We start from the raw sequence: 16,522 nt of genomic DNA on the forward strand, positions 1-16,522 counted from the left end.
AAATAATATTTCACTGAAAAAACAACAGCTCATAAGAACGATACACAAAATAATACAGAAACAAACAAATACAACTTATTAACCAGGATCCAATGTTTTTGTCACAAACACTGAATCAGCTGATTCACTCTTTATGTTTCTGAGTTTTGTGATTATAGTTCTGGTTTCTGTTTCTGTGTCTTCACTGTGTCCCACATCTCCTTACTTTGGACTCTGTATTTCCTGTTTTACTTTGACAGTCCTGTGTTACTGTTTCCTGTCTCGTGTGTGTAATTGGTCCCAGCCGTGTTTCCCTCCTGTCTCCCGTTCCCTGATTACTAAACTGCGTCCACGCCGCCGGCGCTCCTCTCCACAGCTGGATTCCAGGATTTCAGAGCATCCAGCTGTGGTGAGTGATGGAGACACTTGCTCTGCTCCCTCAGTAATCAGAACAGTTTATTGAACATCAGAGAACATAAAGGACAAGAGATTGCTCAGTGAGCACTTCAAGTCTGGTTCTGAAGCTGCACATGCAAAGACTGTTTCTGGTTGTAGAGACCTGGCTGTTCCAGGGATTGTAACCTCCCCAGGGCCTCCCCAGAGTAAGCTGCTGACCTCAGCTGACTCTGGAGCCTTGAAGGTAACTAAGTTTGCACCGCTCTGGTGAGTCAGTTGCAACAGCCTCCACAGAGAGCTCACGCAAGCTTACCCAGCCTGCTGAGGAGTTTATGCTGCTGCAGCCCAAAAGGCATCCTGAGCTGGCTGACAGCCACCCACAGCTTCAGCTTCCTCAGCCAGGGGTCTCCACACCTGCTGGCCCTGCATCTGCTCCGACTGGGGGCTTCGGAGAGCCGCGCCAGCCATCCATGTCTGCTGGGGCTCCTGTTTGAGAATGTAGGAGTGTAAACTTCAAATATCTGCTCGGTTTGTCAAGATATCACATATTTGCAAAAGTGCTCCAACGTTTTTGGAGACGGCTGACGGGGAGGTTGACGTTCATTCATATATATATGTATATGTGTGTATATGTATATGTATATATATACTGTGTATGTTTATGTCTTTTTGAATCTTCGACATCATTGGAAATGATTTCAGTGGCTGAAATAAATGAATTAACAGCCACAGAGGAGGCAGCTTTGTAGTGTGTTTGGTTACAGAGTCGCTAAGAAACACACACAATCCCCCGGCCTGGGTTACCATGGAGACAGTCAAACTTTCATTCACTTCCTGTTTCCACTGTTAGTCTGACTTCACTGGTTGGTCCCAGAGTATCAGAGACTCGTCCTCAGACAGACGCACACAGGTGAGTCAGCACAGGTATTATAACCCTGCTGGTTTCTGATCTGATGAAACATCGTCTCATTATTATCACTGAGTCTTGTTTTTATTTGGGAGCTTTATTAACACCACATTTATCTGCATTTTATCTGTGGTCTTATGATAGATGATGGCAGCACAGTTTCACAGAAAGATCATACCATCAGTCAAATGTAATTATTGAAATGTTTATATTAAACATTAAAAAATAGAAAAAGCTTTGTGTAAAATTTCTTCTTATTTAAAAACTAGCAGCTTTCATTGGTAGCAGGTGAGAAACACGTGGCTGTGTGAACAAAGGAGTTCAGCACATGTGCATCAGAGCACACAGCAGGGGTAACCTGGACATCTGTGAAGGTTATTAATGCACAACTATAGCTGCAGGTTTAAGAGCAGCGCATGCTGCAGTCAGAACTGTTACCCAATGAAAAGATCTGCAGCTTCATGAAGCAGCTGGAAGATCAAACAGTCCAACATTTACAAAGTGCTGTTAGAGGTCCAGCTGAAGCAGTACAGATGTGCTCCTGTCCCACATTCACTCCAAATGAATGAGCTTTAAAAATGAGATTACTGAGAATATTTGAATTGTGACTCAGATGGCAGATCCAGGCTCTCAGCCTCCAGCTGAAACTTCCAGTCCTCCCCCAGCCAGAAGCTCTGATGCTGGGCTGAGAGACTTTGATCCTTCCCTGGATCCAGAAGTCCAGGAGGGAGAAGGAGAACAGGACCTCCTTCCTGATCTGGAGAGGCCTGAGGGAAAGAAAGATGGAGCAGACAGAGCTTTGAACAAATCCAAACCTCCTGAGCTTCACCTCCACAAAGGTGCAGACACTGATGCACAGATTCACATGTGACACCTGCAGCGTCCAGCTTGTGCCGCTGACATTATCTCCACTGTGATACAAGCCTCATTCACTCGCTCACACACATTCATACAATCACCTTTTCCTCACAGTCGCACATATGAATGTAATGAGGGGAACTCGGGTTCACTGTCATTCCTCAAGATCCTTTGATATGCAGACTGGAGGCTCTGTGGATGAAACACCGACTGTCTGAAGCACTCTGAAGTGTTCATGATGGACTTCATCCTGATTAACACTACAATACTTGTTACAGGCCTTTTATATGGAATAATATTCTTTTCCATTAAAGCTCTGAACATTCTCACTCTTTCTGGACCAGGTGTGACAGGTGAAGGACACCGGCCAATAGGAGGACAGAACCTGAGAGCCATTAGTCACATGACTTCAGCTGCTGCTGCCTCACCAACCACTGGCCCCTCGGTGAGTCTAGAGTTCCAGCAGTGACCACAGGAAGTGCACACGTGTGATCTAAAGCTACATGTGGGCCTGTGACGATCAGTCACTGTGATAGACGGGTTTGTGAGTCCCTGTGATGCTGGGAGTGTCCAGGACAGTCGCTCCTGATCGGGTCTCTTATGGAAAGCTGGTCCCAGGAATTCCTGGAAAATTCCTCCACAAAAGAGAACTGGGAACATAAGTGCAGAGTGACAGAGGTGCTCAGCAACCCTGCTGTTATATGGGAATATAACCAGAATAGTCGGCAACCACTTGAGTTAAGTTAGCCAAAGAGATGCGACTCAGACTGACTTCATCGTGTTGGCAACGTGTCTGCATTGATAAATTCCAGTTATTCACAAATCAGAGAATAATTCCAGTCATTCAGAGACAGATTGGGATTGTTTGGAGGATGTAATCGTTTCCTTCAGGGAGCGTGTTGGACGCTCAGTGTCCGGGTGATTAGCTGGCTGATGCAACTACTTAGAATCAGTTTGTGAATATGAAGAAAATCAGTGCAGTCACTGGACAAACTCTGATTCTTCCTAGTTTCACTCTTGTTTCAGTCCAGTGTGACTGAGGTGGTAAAAAATGATCTGACTTTTAGCCACACAGCTGTCTGCTAGAGAAAAAGCCTTTGTGCACAACTTTGTTAAAGGCAAATGGCACCATGTTCACTGCAGCTGCAGCAAACGCAGCAAAGAGTGAAAGTTGGACTGAGAATGTTGTGACTGTTTCATGAGAAAGAGCAGGAAAACAACCATCACACACCCAGACACAGTGCTGGGATTAGAATTAGACTTTAGAGCAAATGTAGGACAAAAGCTTTGATATGAAAGAGGAAAACCCAACAACAGCCAGAGCATGAAGCTCAAAACTGTACCAACCACCAAGAAAGCTGACAGGCCTGTGACACGTCAGAGACGCCGTTCAAATCATAAAGAAGTTGGTTTATTGACAACATGTAAAAAACCAAAAGAATCAAGTCAACCTTCAGTTTAGAGCGAGTAGACCAATCAGGCACAGCAGCAGCTCTAGAATAAGCAACAGTTTTATGTATTACAAACAACCTTTCATATACACACATACATATGGCTCATATGCTGTTTAAAAATGGCTCAAAGACCCAACAGATTACACAAAGTACAAAAATACTTTCATTCAGACAACAGTCAGCTGTGCACGAGACAGAGACTACAGTTAGTAACATGGACTCACTTTGTTTCAGACACGACACAAAGTAACACAAAGCCACAAAGAGCAGAAACATCAAAAAGGAGGCAGAGCAGCAGCAACTCTCCATGAGCTGTGAGGCTAACAGCCACCCACACTTCCTGTGATGCACAATGAAAACAGTCTGGAAACTCTGCTGACTCACATCATGTTACCTGCTCTCAGGTCGCAGCAGGTAAAACACCTCCATCCATTCAGGCTTTCACTGAGCACAAGAAGGGAGATGTTTTAAGCTTCCAGTGATCACATGACGCCATATATGAAGACTTTGTTGATGGTGGGAAGGAAGAACTCTCTTTAAACAGGAAGAGACTGAAAGCAAGAAAGGGGCAGGGAGGGGCAGCCATGAGGGGTCAATCCTGTGAAGAGAAGCCAGTGTAGGAGAAATCTGCTGTTTCTAGTCCCTGTCAGGACTCCTGCTGCAGCATTTTGGATTAGCTGAAGGCTTTTCAGGGAGTTTTTAGGACTTTCTGATAATAATGAATTACAGTCGTCCAGCCTGGAAGTAATAAATGCATGAACTAGTTTTTCAGCGTCACTCTGAGACAGGATATTTCTAACTTTAGAGATGTTGCACAAATGGAAGAAAGCAGTCTTACATATTTGTTTAATATGTGCGTTGAAGGACATGTCCTGGTCAAACATGACTCCAAGGTTCCTCACAGTGTTACTGGAGGCCACACCTTGGGCTTATCTGTACATGCTGGTTTCTCTTTGTGGGGTTTGACTGTAGAGCAGCTGTTACATAAAGATCCATGAAAAGTCTGATTTGTGTGCAGTGCTCCTCCTGATGCTTTTGGCTGTGAATAAGGTAAAAGGTGAAACAGGAAACACATTAACCTTTGCTGTTATTGCTGACCTTTGACCCTGTGCCCAGTCATGGGGCTCTGTGCAGGACGACGCCTCATGTCCACACGTCCGGTCCTTCCTGTCCTCGGTGGATCAGTTCGTCAGTAATCTGAGCTCAGCCCGACTGAACATGGAGAGAAAGTTCCAGCTGCAGCACGTGGAGCTTCCTGACGCCATCAGCCAGCTGAGCAGCCCTGCAGACTACAGAGCAGCAGGTATGAAGCTCAAGCTGTTCACATCTCACACAAACAATAAGACTGTTGGAAATACAGGAAACATCGTTTAAAGCTTTAAAAATCAAACCAGTTTATCTGTGGAAGCTGAAGGAAGCATCTGACCTGAGACGATGGCTTCTTTGAAATAATGAGTCCGTGTTTACGTGTGTTTAGAGGAACTCATGTGTTTCGCTCTCAGCCAATAACAGTGAGCTGGTGGAGCGTCTGGAGGAGGTGTTGACCCTGTGGACCAATCAAATCAAGCAGGTGCTGACGGAGAGCGAGCAGATGAGGAAAGAGGCCGACGATGTCGGGCCGTCGGCTGAGCTGGAGCACTGGAAGAGCCGCACGGTGACCTTCAACAGGTAGACGCGTCCTCTCAGCTGGATCTCCTGTAGCGTCAGCATTTATAGGTTTCACTTTAAACTCAGTTTATCAAACATGATCTGACGTCTGTGGACAGAAGCTCCTCAGACCTGGAAAAGTTTAGTCTCCACTCAATTCAATTCAATTCAATTCAATTTTATTTATATAGCGCCAAATCACAACAAATGTCGCCTCAAGGCACTTCATAGATACAGAGAAAAGCCCAACAATCATATGACCCCCTATGAGCAAGCACTTTGGCGACAGTGGGAAGGAAAAACTCCCTTTTAACAGGAAGAAACCTCCGGCAGAACCAGGCTCAGGGAGGGGCGGCCATCTGCTGCGACCGGTTGGGGTGAGAGAAGGAAGACAGGATAAAAGACATGCTGTGGAAGAGAGACAGAGATTAATAACAGATATGATTCAATACAGAGAGGTCTATTAACACATAGTGAGTGTGAAAGGTGACTGCAAAGGAAAAACTCAATGCATCATGGGAATCCCCCGGCAGCCTACATCTATTGCAGCATAACTAAGGGAGGATTCAGGGTCACCTGGTCCAGCCCTAACTATATGCTTTAGCAAAAAGGAAAGTTTTAAGCCTAATCTTAAAAGTAGAGATAGTGTCTGTCTCCCGAATCCAAACTGGAAGCTGGTTCCACAGAAGAGGGGCCTGAAAACTGAAGGCTCTCCCTCCCATTCTACTTTTAAATACTCTAGGAACAACAAGTAGGCCTGCAGAGCGGGAGCGAAGTGCTCTAATAGGGTAATATGGTACTACAAGGTCATTAAGATAAGATGGGGCCTGATTATTTAAGACCTTGTATGTGAGGAGCAGGATTTTGAATTCAATTCTGGATTTAACAGGAAGCCAATGAAGGGAAGCCAAAACAGGAGAAATATGCTCTCTCTTTCTAGTCCCTGTCAGTACTCTTGCTGCAGCATTTTGGATTAACTGAAGGCTTTTCAGTGAGTTTTTTGGACATCCTGATAATAATGAATTGCAGTAGTCCAGCCTGGAAGTAATAAATGCATGAACTAGTTTTTCAGCATCACTCTGAGACAGGATATTTCTAATTTTAGAGATGTTGCGCAAATGGAAGAACGCAGTCTTACATATTTGTTTAATATGTGCGTTGAAGGACATATCCTGGTCAAAAATGACTCCAAGGTTCCTCACAGTGTTACTGGAGGCCAAGGTAATGCCATCCAGAGTAAGAATCTGGTTAGATACCATATTTCTAAGCTTTTCAGCGCCGAGTACAATGACCTCAGTTTTATCTGAGTTAAGAAGCAGAAAGTTAGTGGCCATCCAAGTCTTTATGTCTTTAAGACATTCCTGCAGTTTAACTAATTGGTGTGTGTTATCTGGCTTTATGGACAGATAGAGCTGGGTGTCATCTGCATAGCAGTGAAAATGTATGCTATGTCTTCTAATGATGCTGCCTAGGGGAAGCATGTATAATGTAAACAGAATTGGTCCTAGCACTGAACCCTGTGGAACTCCATAATTAACCTCAGTGTGTGAAGAGGACTCTCCATTTACATGCACAAATTGGAGTCTATTAGATAGATATGATACAAACCACTGCAGTGCAATACCTGTAATACCTACAGCATGTTCTAATCGCTCTAACAGGATATTATGGTCAACAGTATTGAATGCTGCACTAAGGTCAAGAAGGACAAGCACAGAGATGAGTCCACTGTCAGAGGCCATAAGAAGATCATTTGTAACCTTCACTAAAGCTGTTTCTGTGCTGTGATGAACTCTGAAACCTGACTGAAACTCTTCAAATAAACCATTCCTCTGCAGATGATCTGTTAGCTGTTTGACAACTACTCTTTCAAGGAGTTTTGATATGAAAGGAAGGTTGGAGATTGGCCTATAATTAGCTAAGACTGCTGGGTCTAGAGATGGCTTTTTGAGTAAAGGTTTAACTGCAGCCACCTTGAAGGCCTGTGGTACATAGCCGATTATTAGAGATAGGTTGATCATATATAAGATCGAAGAATTAATCAATGGCAGGACTTCTTTGAGCAGTTTTGTAGGAATGGGGTCTAAAAGACACGTTGATGGTTTGGAGGAAGTAATTATTGAAGTTAACTCAGAAAGATCGATTGGAGAAAAAGAGTCTAACTTAACATCAATGGAACTAAGAGTAGCTGTAGATAATATTACATCTGTGGGATGATTATTGGTAATTTTTTCTCTAATGATAAAAATTTTATTTGTGAAGAAGTTCATGAAGTCATCACTAGTTAACGTTAAAGGGATGGTTGGCTCAAAAGAGCTCTGACTTTTTGTCAGCCTGGCTACAGTGCTGAAGAGAAACCTGGGGTTGTTCTTATTTTCTTCAATCAGTGATGAGTAGTAAGCTGTTCTGGCTTTGCGGAGGGCTTTCTTATAAAGCAACAAACTATTTCTCCAGGCTAAATGATGATCCTCTAAATTTGTGACACGCCATTTCCTCTCCAGATTACGAGTCATCTGCTTTAGGGTACGTGTTTGAGAATTATACCACGGGGTCAGGTACTTCTGATTAGAGACCTTAGTTTTCACTGGAGCTACAGTATCCAGAGTCGTACGTAGTGAGGAGGTGAAATTATTAACAAGATAATCGACCTCTGTTGGGGTAGCGTTCAGATAGCTGCTCTGCTCTGTGTTGGTACAGGGCATTGACGATGATAACAGTGGCTGGATTATATTCTTAAACTTAGTTACAGCGCTTTCAGAAAGACATCTACTCTGATAAAGTCCACTCTCCACTGCTGCGTAATCAATTATTGTAAATGTAAATGTTATCAAGAAATGATCAGACAGGAGAGGGTTTTCAGGAAACACTGTTAAATGTTCAGTTTCTATGCCATATGTTAAAACAAGATCTAGAGTGTGATTAAAGTGGTGGGTGGGTTCTTTTACATTTTGAGAGAAACCAATTGAGTCTAACAACAGATTAAATGCCATGTTGAGGCTGTCATTTTTAGCATCAACATGGATGTTAAAATCACCCACAATAATTATTTTATCTGAGCTCAGAACTAAATTAGATATAAAGTCTGAGAAATCAGACAGAAACTCTGTGTAAGGCCCAGGTGGACGATAGATGATAACAAGTAAGACTGGTTTCTGAGTTTCACAGCTGGGGTGGACAATGTTAAGCATCAGGCTTTCAAATGAATTAAAAGTCTGTCTTGGTCTTTCATTAATTAATAGACTGGTGTGAAAAATTGCTGCCAAACCGCCCCCTCGACCTGTGCTTCGAGATTTCTGGTAGTTAGAATGACTCGGGGGTGTTGATTCATTTAAACTAACATAATCATCCTGCTGCAACCAGGTTTCTGTAAGGCAGAGTAAATCAATTTGTTGATCAATTATTAAGTCATGTACTAACAGAGACTTGGAGGAGAGAGACCTAATATTTAATAATCCACATTTCACTGTTTTACTCTTTGGTTCAGATGTGGATACTGTATTGTTCTTTCTTTGTAAATGTTTAAGTTGTTTGTTGCTGGTTTTTAGTTTGTTTTTTGTCTTTTTGGAAGCAGACACAGTCTCTATGGAGATGGGTTTTTGGGGGGGTAGCAGGAGGAGGGAAGCTGCAGAGAGGCGTGTAAGACTGCAACTCTGCTTCCTGGTCCCAACTCTGGATAGTCATATTTTGAGGGGTTTAATAAATTTGTCGATATTTCTAGAAATGAGAGCTGCTCCATCCAAAGTGGGATGGATGCCATCTCTCCTAACAAGACCAGGTTTCCTCCAGAAGGTTTGCCAATTATCTATGAAGCCCACATCGTTTCTGGGACACCACTCAGACAGCCAGCAATTTAAGGAGAACATGCGGCTAAACATGTCACTCCTGGTCTGATTGGGGAGGGGACCAGAGAAAACTACAGAGTCCGACATTGTTTTGGCAAAGTTGCACACCGATTCAATATTGATTTTAGTGACCTCTGATTGGCGTAACCGGGTGTCATTACTGCCGACGTGAATTATGATTTTATTGAATTTACGTTTACCCTTAGCCAGCAGTTTTAAATTTCCTTCAATGTCGCCTGCTCTGGCCCCTGGAAGACAATTGACTATGGTTGCCGGTGTCTCTAGCTTCACATGTCTGAGAACAGAATCACCAATTACCAGAGTTTGACCACCAGCGGGTGTGTCACCGAGTGGGGAAAAACGGTTAGACACATGAACGGGTTGGTGGTGTACCTGGGGCTTATATGCTACATTTGTTACAGATATCATTACTGCTAAAGGAGGCCGAGGAGTAACTAAACATCTGACACAATGAGCAAGAAAGTGAAGAAGGGACAGGTGAAGTAGCCATGGTGCTAACGGGTTGGCTACGAGCTAAGCTTGCGAAACAGTACAGAGACAGTGAGTGAATACTTTGGCTATAAATTAGGTAGTGAGTACACAGAAAGTGTGCTTCGGATGAAGCACGTGAAGATTATACTGTGAAAAAAGAATGTATTTAAAAGTTGTTAATTAAACTGCTAAGCAAATAAGCTACTCAGAAACACCACTGTGTTTGAGCAGGAACAGGAAGCGATACTATACCACAGAGCGAGCGAACACCAAGTGACAGCGCCACCGACAGGCGTCTCTAGCTTCACATGGTACTACAAGGTCTTAATGACCTTGTAGTACCATATCACCCTATTAGAGCAGCAGTCCCAAACCCCCGGGCCTCGGACCAGTACCGGTCCGTGAGTCGTTTGGTACCGGGCCGCGAGAGTTGAGGCTCAGGTGTGAAATGTATAGTTTTCAGGTTTTTTATCGGTTTTCAGCGTTATTTTGTTATCGTTTTTATCGTTAACTCTGTTTTCCTGGGTCTTTTCACGTGTGTTATGAATAAATTTTCTTTTTTTTGGAACCGGTACTACTTTTATTTTGTTGTATTTATCCGCAACACCTTAAAGGCCGGTCCATGAAAATATTGTCGGGCGTAAAAATGGTTGGGGACCGCTGTATTAGAGCACTTCGCTCTCACGCTGCAGGCCTACTTGTTGTTCCTAGAGTATTTAAAAGTAGAATGGGAGGCAGAGCCTTCAGGTTTCAGGACCCAAAAAGATAGTTGGGTTTTGTCTGTTGTGTTATTGTAGGTTCTTTACCTTACAATATAAAGCACATTGGGGTGACTGTTGTTGTTATAATTGAAATTCTTTCATTTATTCTACATATTTATTCATTACTGGCTCCATAGTGTTGTTTATGTAATATGTGAAGTGTTGCTAGTATTGATTTGGTGCTGTATAAATAAACATAATTAAATCGAATGTGTCTCTATAAAACCTGCCCTCAGTTATAACCCAAGTGTCAGGGCTCAATGGCTCATGAAAAGGACTCAAGCGCAGAACCAAAAACCAGAGGCTGAGTGACTTTTAACAGAAATGTATTTTACTAGATTTCTTGACGGAGAAAGCTGAATCACAGCTAAATTCAACAGCAAGCGAGGTATTATGAGAAGTGCAGAGCTGAGGCCAGAACATAAGCTGAGGCAGGTCAAAGGAACAACAGGGGCAGAAACGGGCGGATAGAAACTATCCAGGATCACTGGAACAAAGGAGATAATAATCAGAGTGGGCCACAGTGTAGTGAATGAGTCCAAGATTTAAAAACTAAGAGGTCTTACGTGGCTGCAGGTGGAGATCAGCTGGAGGAGATGAATTAAATCTGGGTACAGAGTGAGATGTGGGTGCACAGGGAGGCAGGCAGGTGAGGAGGGCAGTTTGCAAGAGTGAGTTTTACCAGCAGCGGCAGGCCAGAATCCTGAGGCGTGACTTATGGCGAGAGTTGGAAGATATATCCAGGTGCCGACTAGGGAACAGGAAAAGAGGGTTACACGAAACAAGCTGAGGAGCACAAGACAAAATGTGAGGCAGAGAACTGACTGTGGTAAGCAGACAGTCTGGAGAAGGTTCATTGTGAGTGCTGCTCATAAATACTGCCGGAGTAATTGGCAACAGGTGAGGAGGAGTGAGGAGGGCTCCACCCAGGGGAGGAGAGCTGATGCTGTGGAAAGTTAGTCAGACTCACCCGGATCATGACACCAAGAGTCCAGTGAACTGAACACAGAACCACAGTAACAAGAATGCAGTTTTCTCATTTGTGTCATTTGCTGTATCTTCATGCAGAAATTGTCCCTGAGTGTCAGCTCAAACTCAAGTCAAACCTGAAGCAGACGTTCCAGTGTGTGCATGAGGGGATTTCTACAACAGGAGACCAGACCCTCCTGAATCAGATCTACACAGAGCTCTACATCACAGAGGGAGGGACTGCAGAGGTCAATGATGAACATGAGGTCAGACAGATTGAAACAGCAGCAACGAAACCAGACAGACCAGAAACAATCATCAGACAAGAAGACATCTTTAAACTCCCACCTGGAAGAGATAAACCAATCAGAACAGTGCTGACAATGGGAGTGGCTGGCATTGGGAAAACTGTCCTAACACAGAAGTTCACTCTGGACTGGGCTGAAGACAAAGCCAACCAGGACTTCCAGTTCATGTTTCCATTCACTTTCAGAAAGCTGAATCTGCTGAAAGAGGAAAAGTTCAGCTTGGTGGGACTTGTTCATCGCTTCTTTACTGAAACCGAAGAAGCAGGAATCTACAGATTTGAAGACTTCCAGGTTGTGTTTATCTTAGATGGTCTGGATGAGTGTCGACCCCCTCTCAACTTCAACAAAACTCCAATCCTGACTGACCCTAGAAAGTCCACCTCAGTGGATGTGCTGCTGATAAACCTCATCAGGGGGAAACTGCTTCCCTCTGCTCGCCTCTGGATAACCACACGACCTGCAGCAGCCAATCAGATCCCTCTTGACTGTGTTGGCATGGTGACAGAGGTCAGAGGGTTCACTGACCCACAGAAGGAGGAGTACTTCAGGAAGAGATTCAGAGATGAGGAGCAAGCCAGCAGCATCATCTCCCACATCAAGACATCACGAAGCCTCCACATCATGTGCCACATCACAGTCTTCTGCTGGATCACTGCTACAGTTCTGGAGTTTGTCATGAAGTACAAAGAGAGCGAAGATCTGCCTAAGACTCTCACAGAGCTCTACCTACGCCTTATGCTATTTCACCTAAAAACAAAGAACATCAAGTATGATGGAGGAGCTAAGAAAGATTCACGCTGGAATCCCGAGAACAAGAAGATGATTGATTCTCTGGGAAAACTGGCTTTTGATCAGCTGCAGAAAGGAAACCTGATCTTCTATGAATCAGACCTGACAGAGTGTGGCATCGATATCAGAGCATCCTCAGTGTACTCAGGAGTGTTCACACAGATCTTTAAAGCTGAGGAGTGCGACATGTTCACTGATGTCGTTTACTGTTTCGTCCATCTGAGCATTCAGGAGTTCTTTGCTGCTCTTCATGTCTATCTGACCTTCATCAACTCTGGAGTCAACCTGCTTAAGAAACAATCTCCTGTCTCTAAAATTTTCCAGAAAACACTTACTGTAAAAGACTTCTACCAGAGTGCTGTGGACAAAGCCTTGAAGAGTCCAAATGGACACCTGGACTTGTTCCTCCGCTTCCTCCTGGGTCTTTCACTGCAGACCAATCAGGATCTCCTATGCATGCTGACACAGAGAGGAAGTAGCTCACAGACCAATCAGGAAACAGTTCAGTACATCAAGAAGAAGCTCAGTGGGAAACTGTCTGCAGAGAAAAGCATCAACCTGCTCCACTGTCTGAATGAACTGGATGATCGTTCTCTAGTGGAGGAGATCCAACAGTCCCTGAGATCAGGACGTCTCTCCACAGATAAACTGTCTCCTGCTCAGTGGTCGGCTCTGGTCTTCATCTTACTGTCATCAGATCTGGATGAGTTTGACCTGTGGAAATACTCTGGTTCAGAGAAGGCATTTTTGAAGCTGCTGCCAGTGGTCAAAGCCTCCAAGAAAGTGCTGTAAGTGAATCTATGAACAAATATGTTTAATAATGCTAGATGAATAAAATAATATGTCTCCATTGTTATTCTTCCTCAGGCTGACAGATTGTAAACTCTCAAAAAGAAGCTTTGAAGCTTTGTCTGAAATTCTCAGCTCCCCATCCAATCATCTGAGAGAGCTGGACCTGAGCTCGAACAAGCTGCAGGATTCAGAATTGGATTTGCTGTGTGTTGGACTAAAGACTCCTGACTGTAAACTTGAAACTCTCAGGTAAGGATACAGACTTTTTGACACTTTTTGACTCTTAAATCTGTAAATTTATCTTGATGCGGACGTTCAAAGTCAGCACAGTTTTCCTTTTAAGTTCCTGAGTTTATATTTTTGACTGTCAGGTTGTCTGGACAGATGTTTTTATTTCATTTTTTTTTTACTTGTCCCTAAAGTCAGAACTAAACCCACATGTTACTGGAGCAGCCTTCCAGAAGACAGCAGTGTGTTTTCATGCTTTTAAAGCCAAACTCACCTTTCTGACCCGACTTTCATTTATTATCTATTTTTATTTGTTTATTATGTATTTATTTCTACTGATTAACTACTGCTCACATATTTTATCCTCCTTTTTAATTGATCATTTCTTTTTACCCAGTGTTTCTATATTGCACTGTGTATTTGTCATCTTTATTTATCATGCACTACTTTGCTCATTTATTGTTTGGTTTTAATGTTCTTACCTGTTCTCTGGTTTGTTTGTTTGTTTGTTTGTTTTGCTCAGTTCTGTTTTTCTGAGGTTTTTTAAGTTATTAAATTTGTAACTAGTGATTTGTGTGTGTGACAGAGAGGCACTGCTAGGGATTTTTGACACAAGTTGTTCTTTTAAAATCAGTCTGTGAAGGCTCTCAGACATCCAGGTCACCGTAGTCTAAGGAGCTTGGAAAGAAAAGCGTCTGGACTTCTTTAGGTTTCCTTGAAGATGTTTCACCTCTTATGAGAGAAGCGTCTTCAGTTCTAAGGGTCAAATGGTGGAGTGGGGCAGTCAGTGAAAGGGCAATGGTGGTGGCTCAGGGTTTGTATGTTTGGGGGGTTCAGAGGGAAAAGATGAATGCAGGTCTGGAGTTGGTGTGTGAGAGCAGGGAGTAAATTCAGCATCCTGACAGCCTGGATGAAGCTGTCTCTCAGGCTATGTCCACACGTACGCGGGTATTTTTGAAAACGCAGATTTTTCTATGCGTTTGCATCTTTCGTCCACACGTAAACAGCGTTTTTGGTCACTGAAAACAGAGATTTCTAAAAACGCCTGCCAGGGTGGATATTTTTGAAAACTCAGTTTTTGCATTTACGTGTAGACGAGAGAAACGGAGAAAACGCAGCATAAAAGGTGTGCGCCTTTTTTGACATCACACTGTGCGCCACGTTATTGTTTCGGTGAATTGAATTTCTACAATACTGTTACTGTTAATTGTTCTCTCTGCAGTGTTTAAATGCTTACATATACACACACAGTTACTGTCCCTCCACACATACGACTCGGTTCTGCTTCTATGACCCAGCTTTGTTTACTTTTTCCCACCGAGGCTTCTAGACTTCTGACTGGCCAACATTTCTACACGGTTAGGAATATATATCACCACCTGTTGCTTTGGCATGTTCCTAGCAGCGTTTTCCTTCATTTCTGCCTTTACGTGTGGACGGGATTATTTTTTAAAACGAAATCGGAAAATCTCCGTTTTCAAAAATACCCGTGTACATGTGGACGTAGCCTCAGTCTCCTGGTTCTGGCCCGGAGGCTCTTCAGTCTCCTTCCTGATTGCAGCAGGTCCTGACAAGCATGTTGTCAGGACCTGGGGCTTTGCGTGTGTTGATCCTGGCAAGGGATCTCCACACACTGTCTGGGGATAGTTTCACCACCCGATCGTTGGGGGGGTGGAGTCTTCTGTGCTGGGGTGGCGTTCTGTGCCTCAAAGCGAGAGAAAAATTCACTTAGCTCTTACGGTAATGTGGTGGACCCGACAGCGGTGTGAGGAGTGGGCTTGTAGTCTGTGATGGTCTGTATCCCTTGCCACAGCCTCTGAGTGTCTCTGCTGTCACTGAAGCTTTGCAAAATCCTCCTGGAGCGCTGCATTTCCACCTCTCTGATGCACGTGACAGGTTTGCCCTTGCTGTTGTTAGGCTCACCTCATCCCCAGTTTTCAAGGCTGCATTTCTCACCCTCAGGAGCCTGTAGACCTCACCTGTGAGCCATGGTTTCTGATTGGCCCGTACAGTGACCTCATCGATGCCTTTTGAGATGTAGCCAATGACAGTTTCTGTATATTCCTGCAGGTCTGTGGTGTTGTCATGTGTGGTGGCCTGTTTAAGGATCTCCCAGTCTGTGGTGGAAAAGCAGTATTGCAGGTCCTTCTGGCCACACACGTACCTGCTTACGAACTGGTTTAGTGACTTTGACCAGGGGCCTGTATGCAGGCATTAGCACAACAGTGATGTGATCAGAGGCACCAAAGTGGGTGGGTGGGGGGCTTTGTAATCTCCTCTCTGGGTGGTGAAAACATTGTCCAAAATGTCATTTCCTTGTGTTGGAAATTCAATGTGTCTATGCAGTAGTAAACATAGGGGGTGTCCAAATTCATGGGCTGCATCCTCCTGAGGACGCATTTGTAGACCGATTACGTCACAGCGACACGATGAAGGCTGTCCAAATTTGTAGACTCCTCTGAATGCAGCCGACAAATGCATCCTCATTTTCCCCAAATTTGAAGGATGGGTCGGGTGTGTCCTTCGTGGCCCACCATATTCCAGAATTCATAGCGCGGCCCAGCCAAACTCCAGTTTCCGGCAATGGCGGCCGCTACTAAGTTTTAATATTACGTCTGTTACCCACCAGTTCGATAGCTAGCCGGGAGCTCGAGGGTCACTGAAGCCGCCGAGAACAGCAAACTCCCGGCACATCATGTTCAGATCACCGCGGTCTTTCGCTACTCAGGTTAAACGTAATATATAAGTCACTTAGACAACCTAAAAATGTTATTGTTTGGCTTTTTTTCAGTGTTTTATTCGTTCCTGAGTAAATCGGTTTAGATGAGATTAAAGTTATTAGATTAGACAAAATAAACCTTTACAGTGGTTTGCAAAAGTATTCGGCCTCCTTGAACTTTTCCACATTTTGTCACATTACAGCCACAAACATGAATCAATTTTATTGGAATTCCAGGTTAATTTTTACTATCATTATTTTTATTTTCTTTTTTAAAATGTTATTTTTATATATCAATTTAATTGTTTAGGAAGTTAAGTTAACTCTGGGAATGTGTTTTGGAGTTTGTACGTGCTTTGTCTCTAGGGGCCACCACATATA

The 16,522-nt window shown here is 43.7% G+C and overlaps 3 protein-coding genes across 4 annotated transcripts in view; all 3 read left to right on the plus strand.

Moving 5' to 3' along the window:
* LOC148101643 (ribonuclease inhibitor) overlaps positions 1–869 on the plus strand; it is an 84,350-nt gene extending 83,481 nt beyond the window's left edge. Inside the window, exons 5-6 of the mRNA XM_087845720.1 lie at positions 535–619; positions 720–869. Coding sequence (XP_087701846.1) covers positions 535–619; positions 720–869 — 235 coding nt within the window. The remainder of the gene's footprint in view (positions 1–534; positions 620–719) is intronic.
* LOC148101642 (protein NLRC3-like) overlaps positions 1–16,522 on the plus strand; it is a 148,407-nt gene that overhangs the window by 120,460 nt on the left and 11,425 nt on the right. The window contains exons 2-3 of one of the 2 annotated variants that reach the window (XM_087846585.1): positions 11,405–13,190; positions 13,270–13,443. In XM_087846585.1, coding sequence (XP_087702711.1) covers positions 11,405–13,190; positions 13,270–13,443 — 1,960 coding nt within the window. Of the gene's footprint in view, positions 1–11,404; positions 13,191–13,269; positions 13,448–16,522 lie in introns of those variants that run through there. The other variant, XM_087846586.1, reaches the window with a different exon arrangement.
* On the plus strand, positions 3,982–5,266 carry LOC148101645 (dynein axonemal heavy chain 5-like). Its single transcript, XM_087846624.1, has 3 exons — positions 3,982–4,008; positions 4,711–4,897; positions 5,097–5,266. Exons 1-3 carry the CDS (start codon positions 3,982–3,984, stop codon positions 5,264–5,266), a joined length of 384 nt encoding a protein of 127 aa, XP_087702750.1.

Source organism: Neolamprologus brichardi, chromosome 9, assembly GCF_056152115.1.
Source record: "Neolamprologus brichardi isolate AB-2024 chromosome 9, ASM5615211v1, whole genome shotgun sequence".
Classification (NCBI taxonomy): domain Eukaryota; kingdom Metazoa; phylum Chordata; class Actinopteri; order Cichliformes; family Cichlidae; genus Neolamprologus; species Neolamprologus brichardi.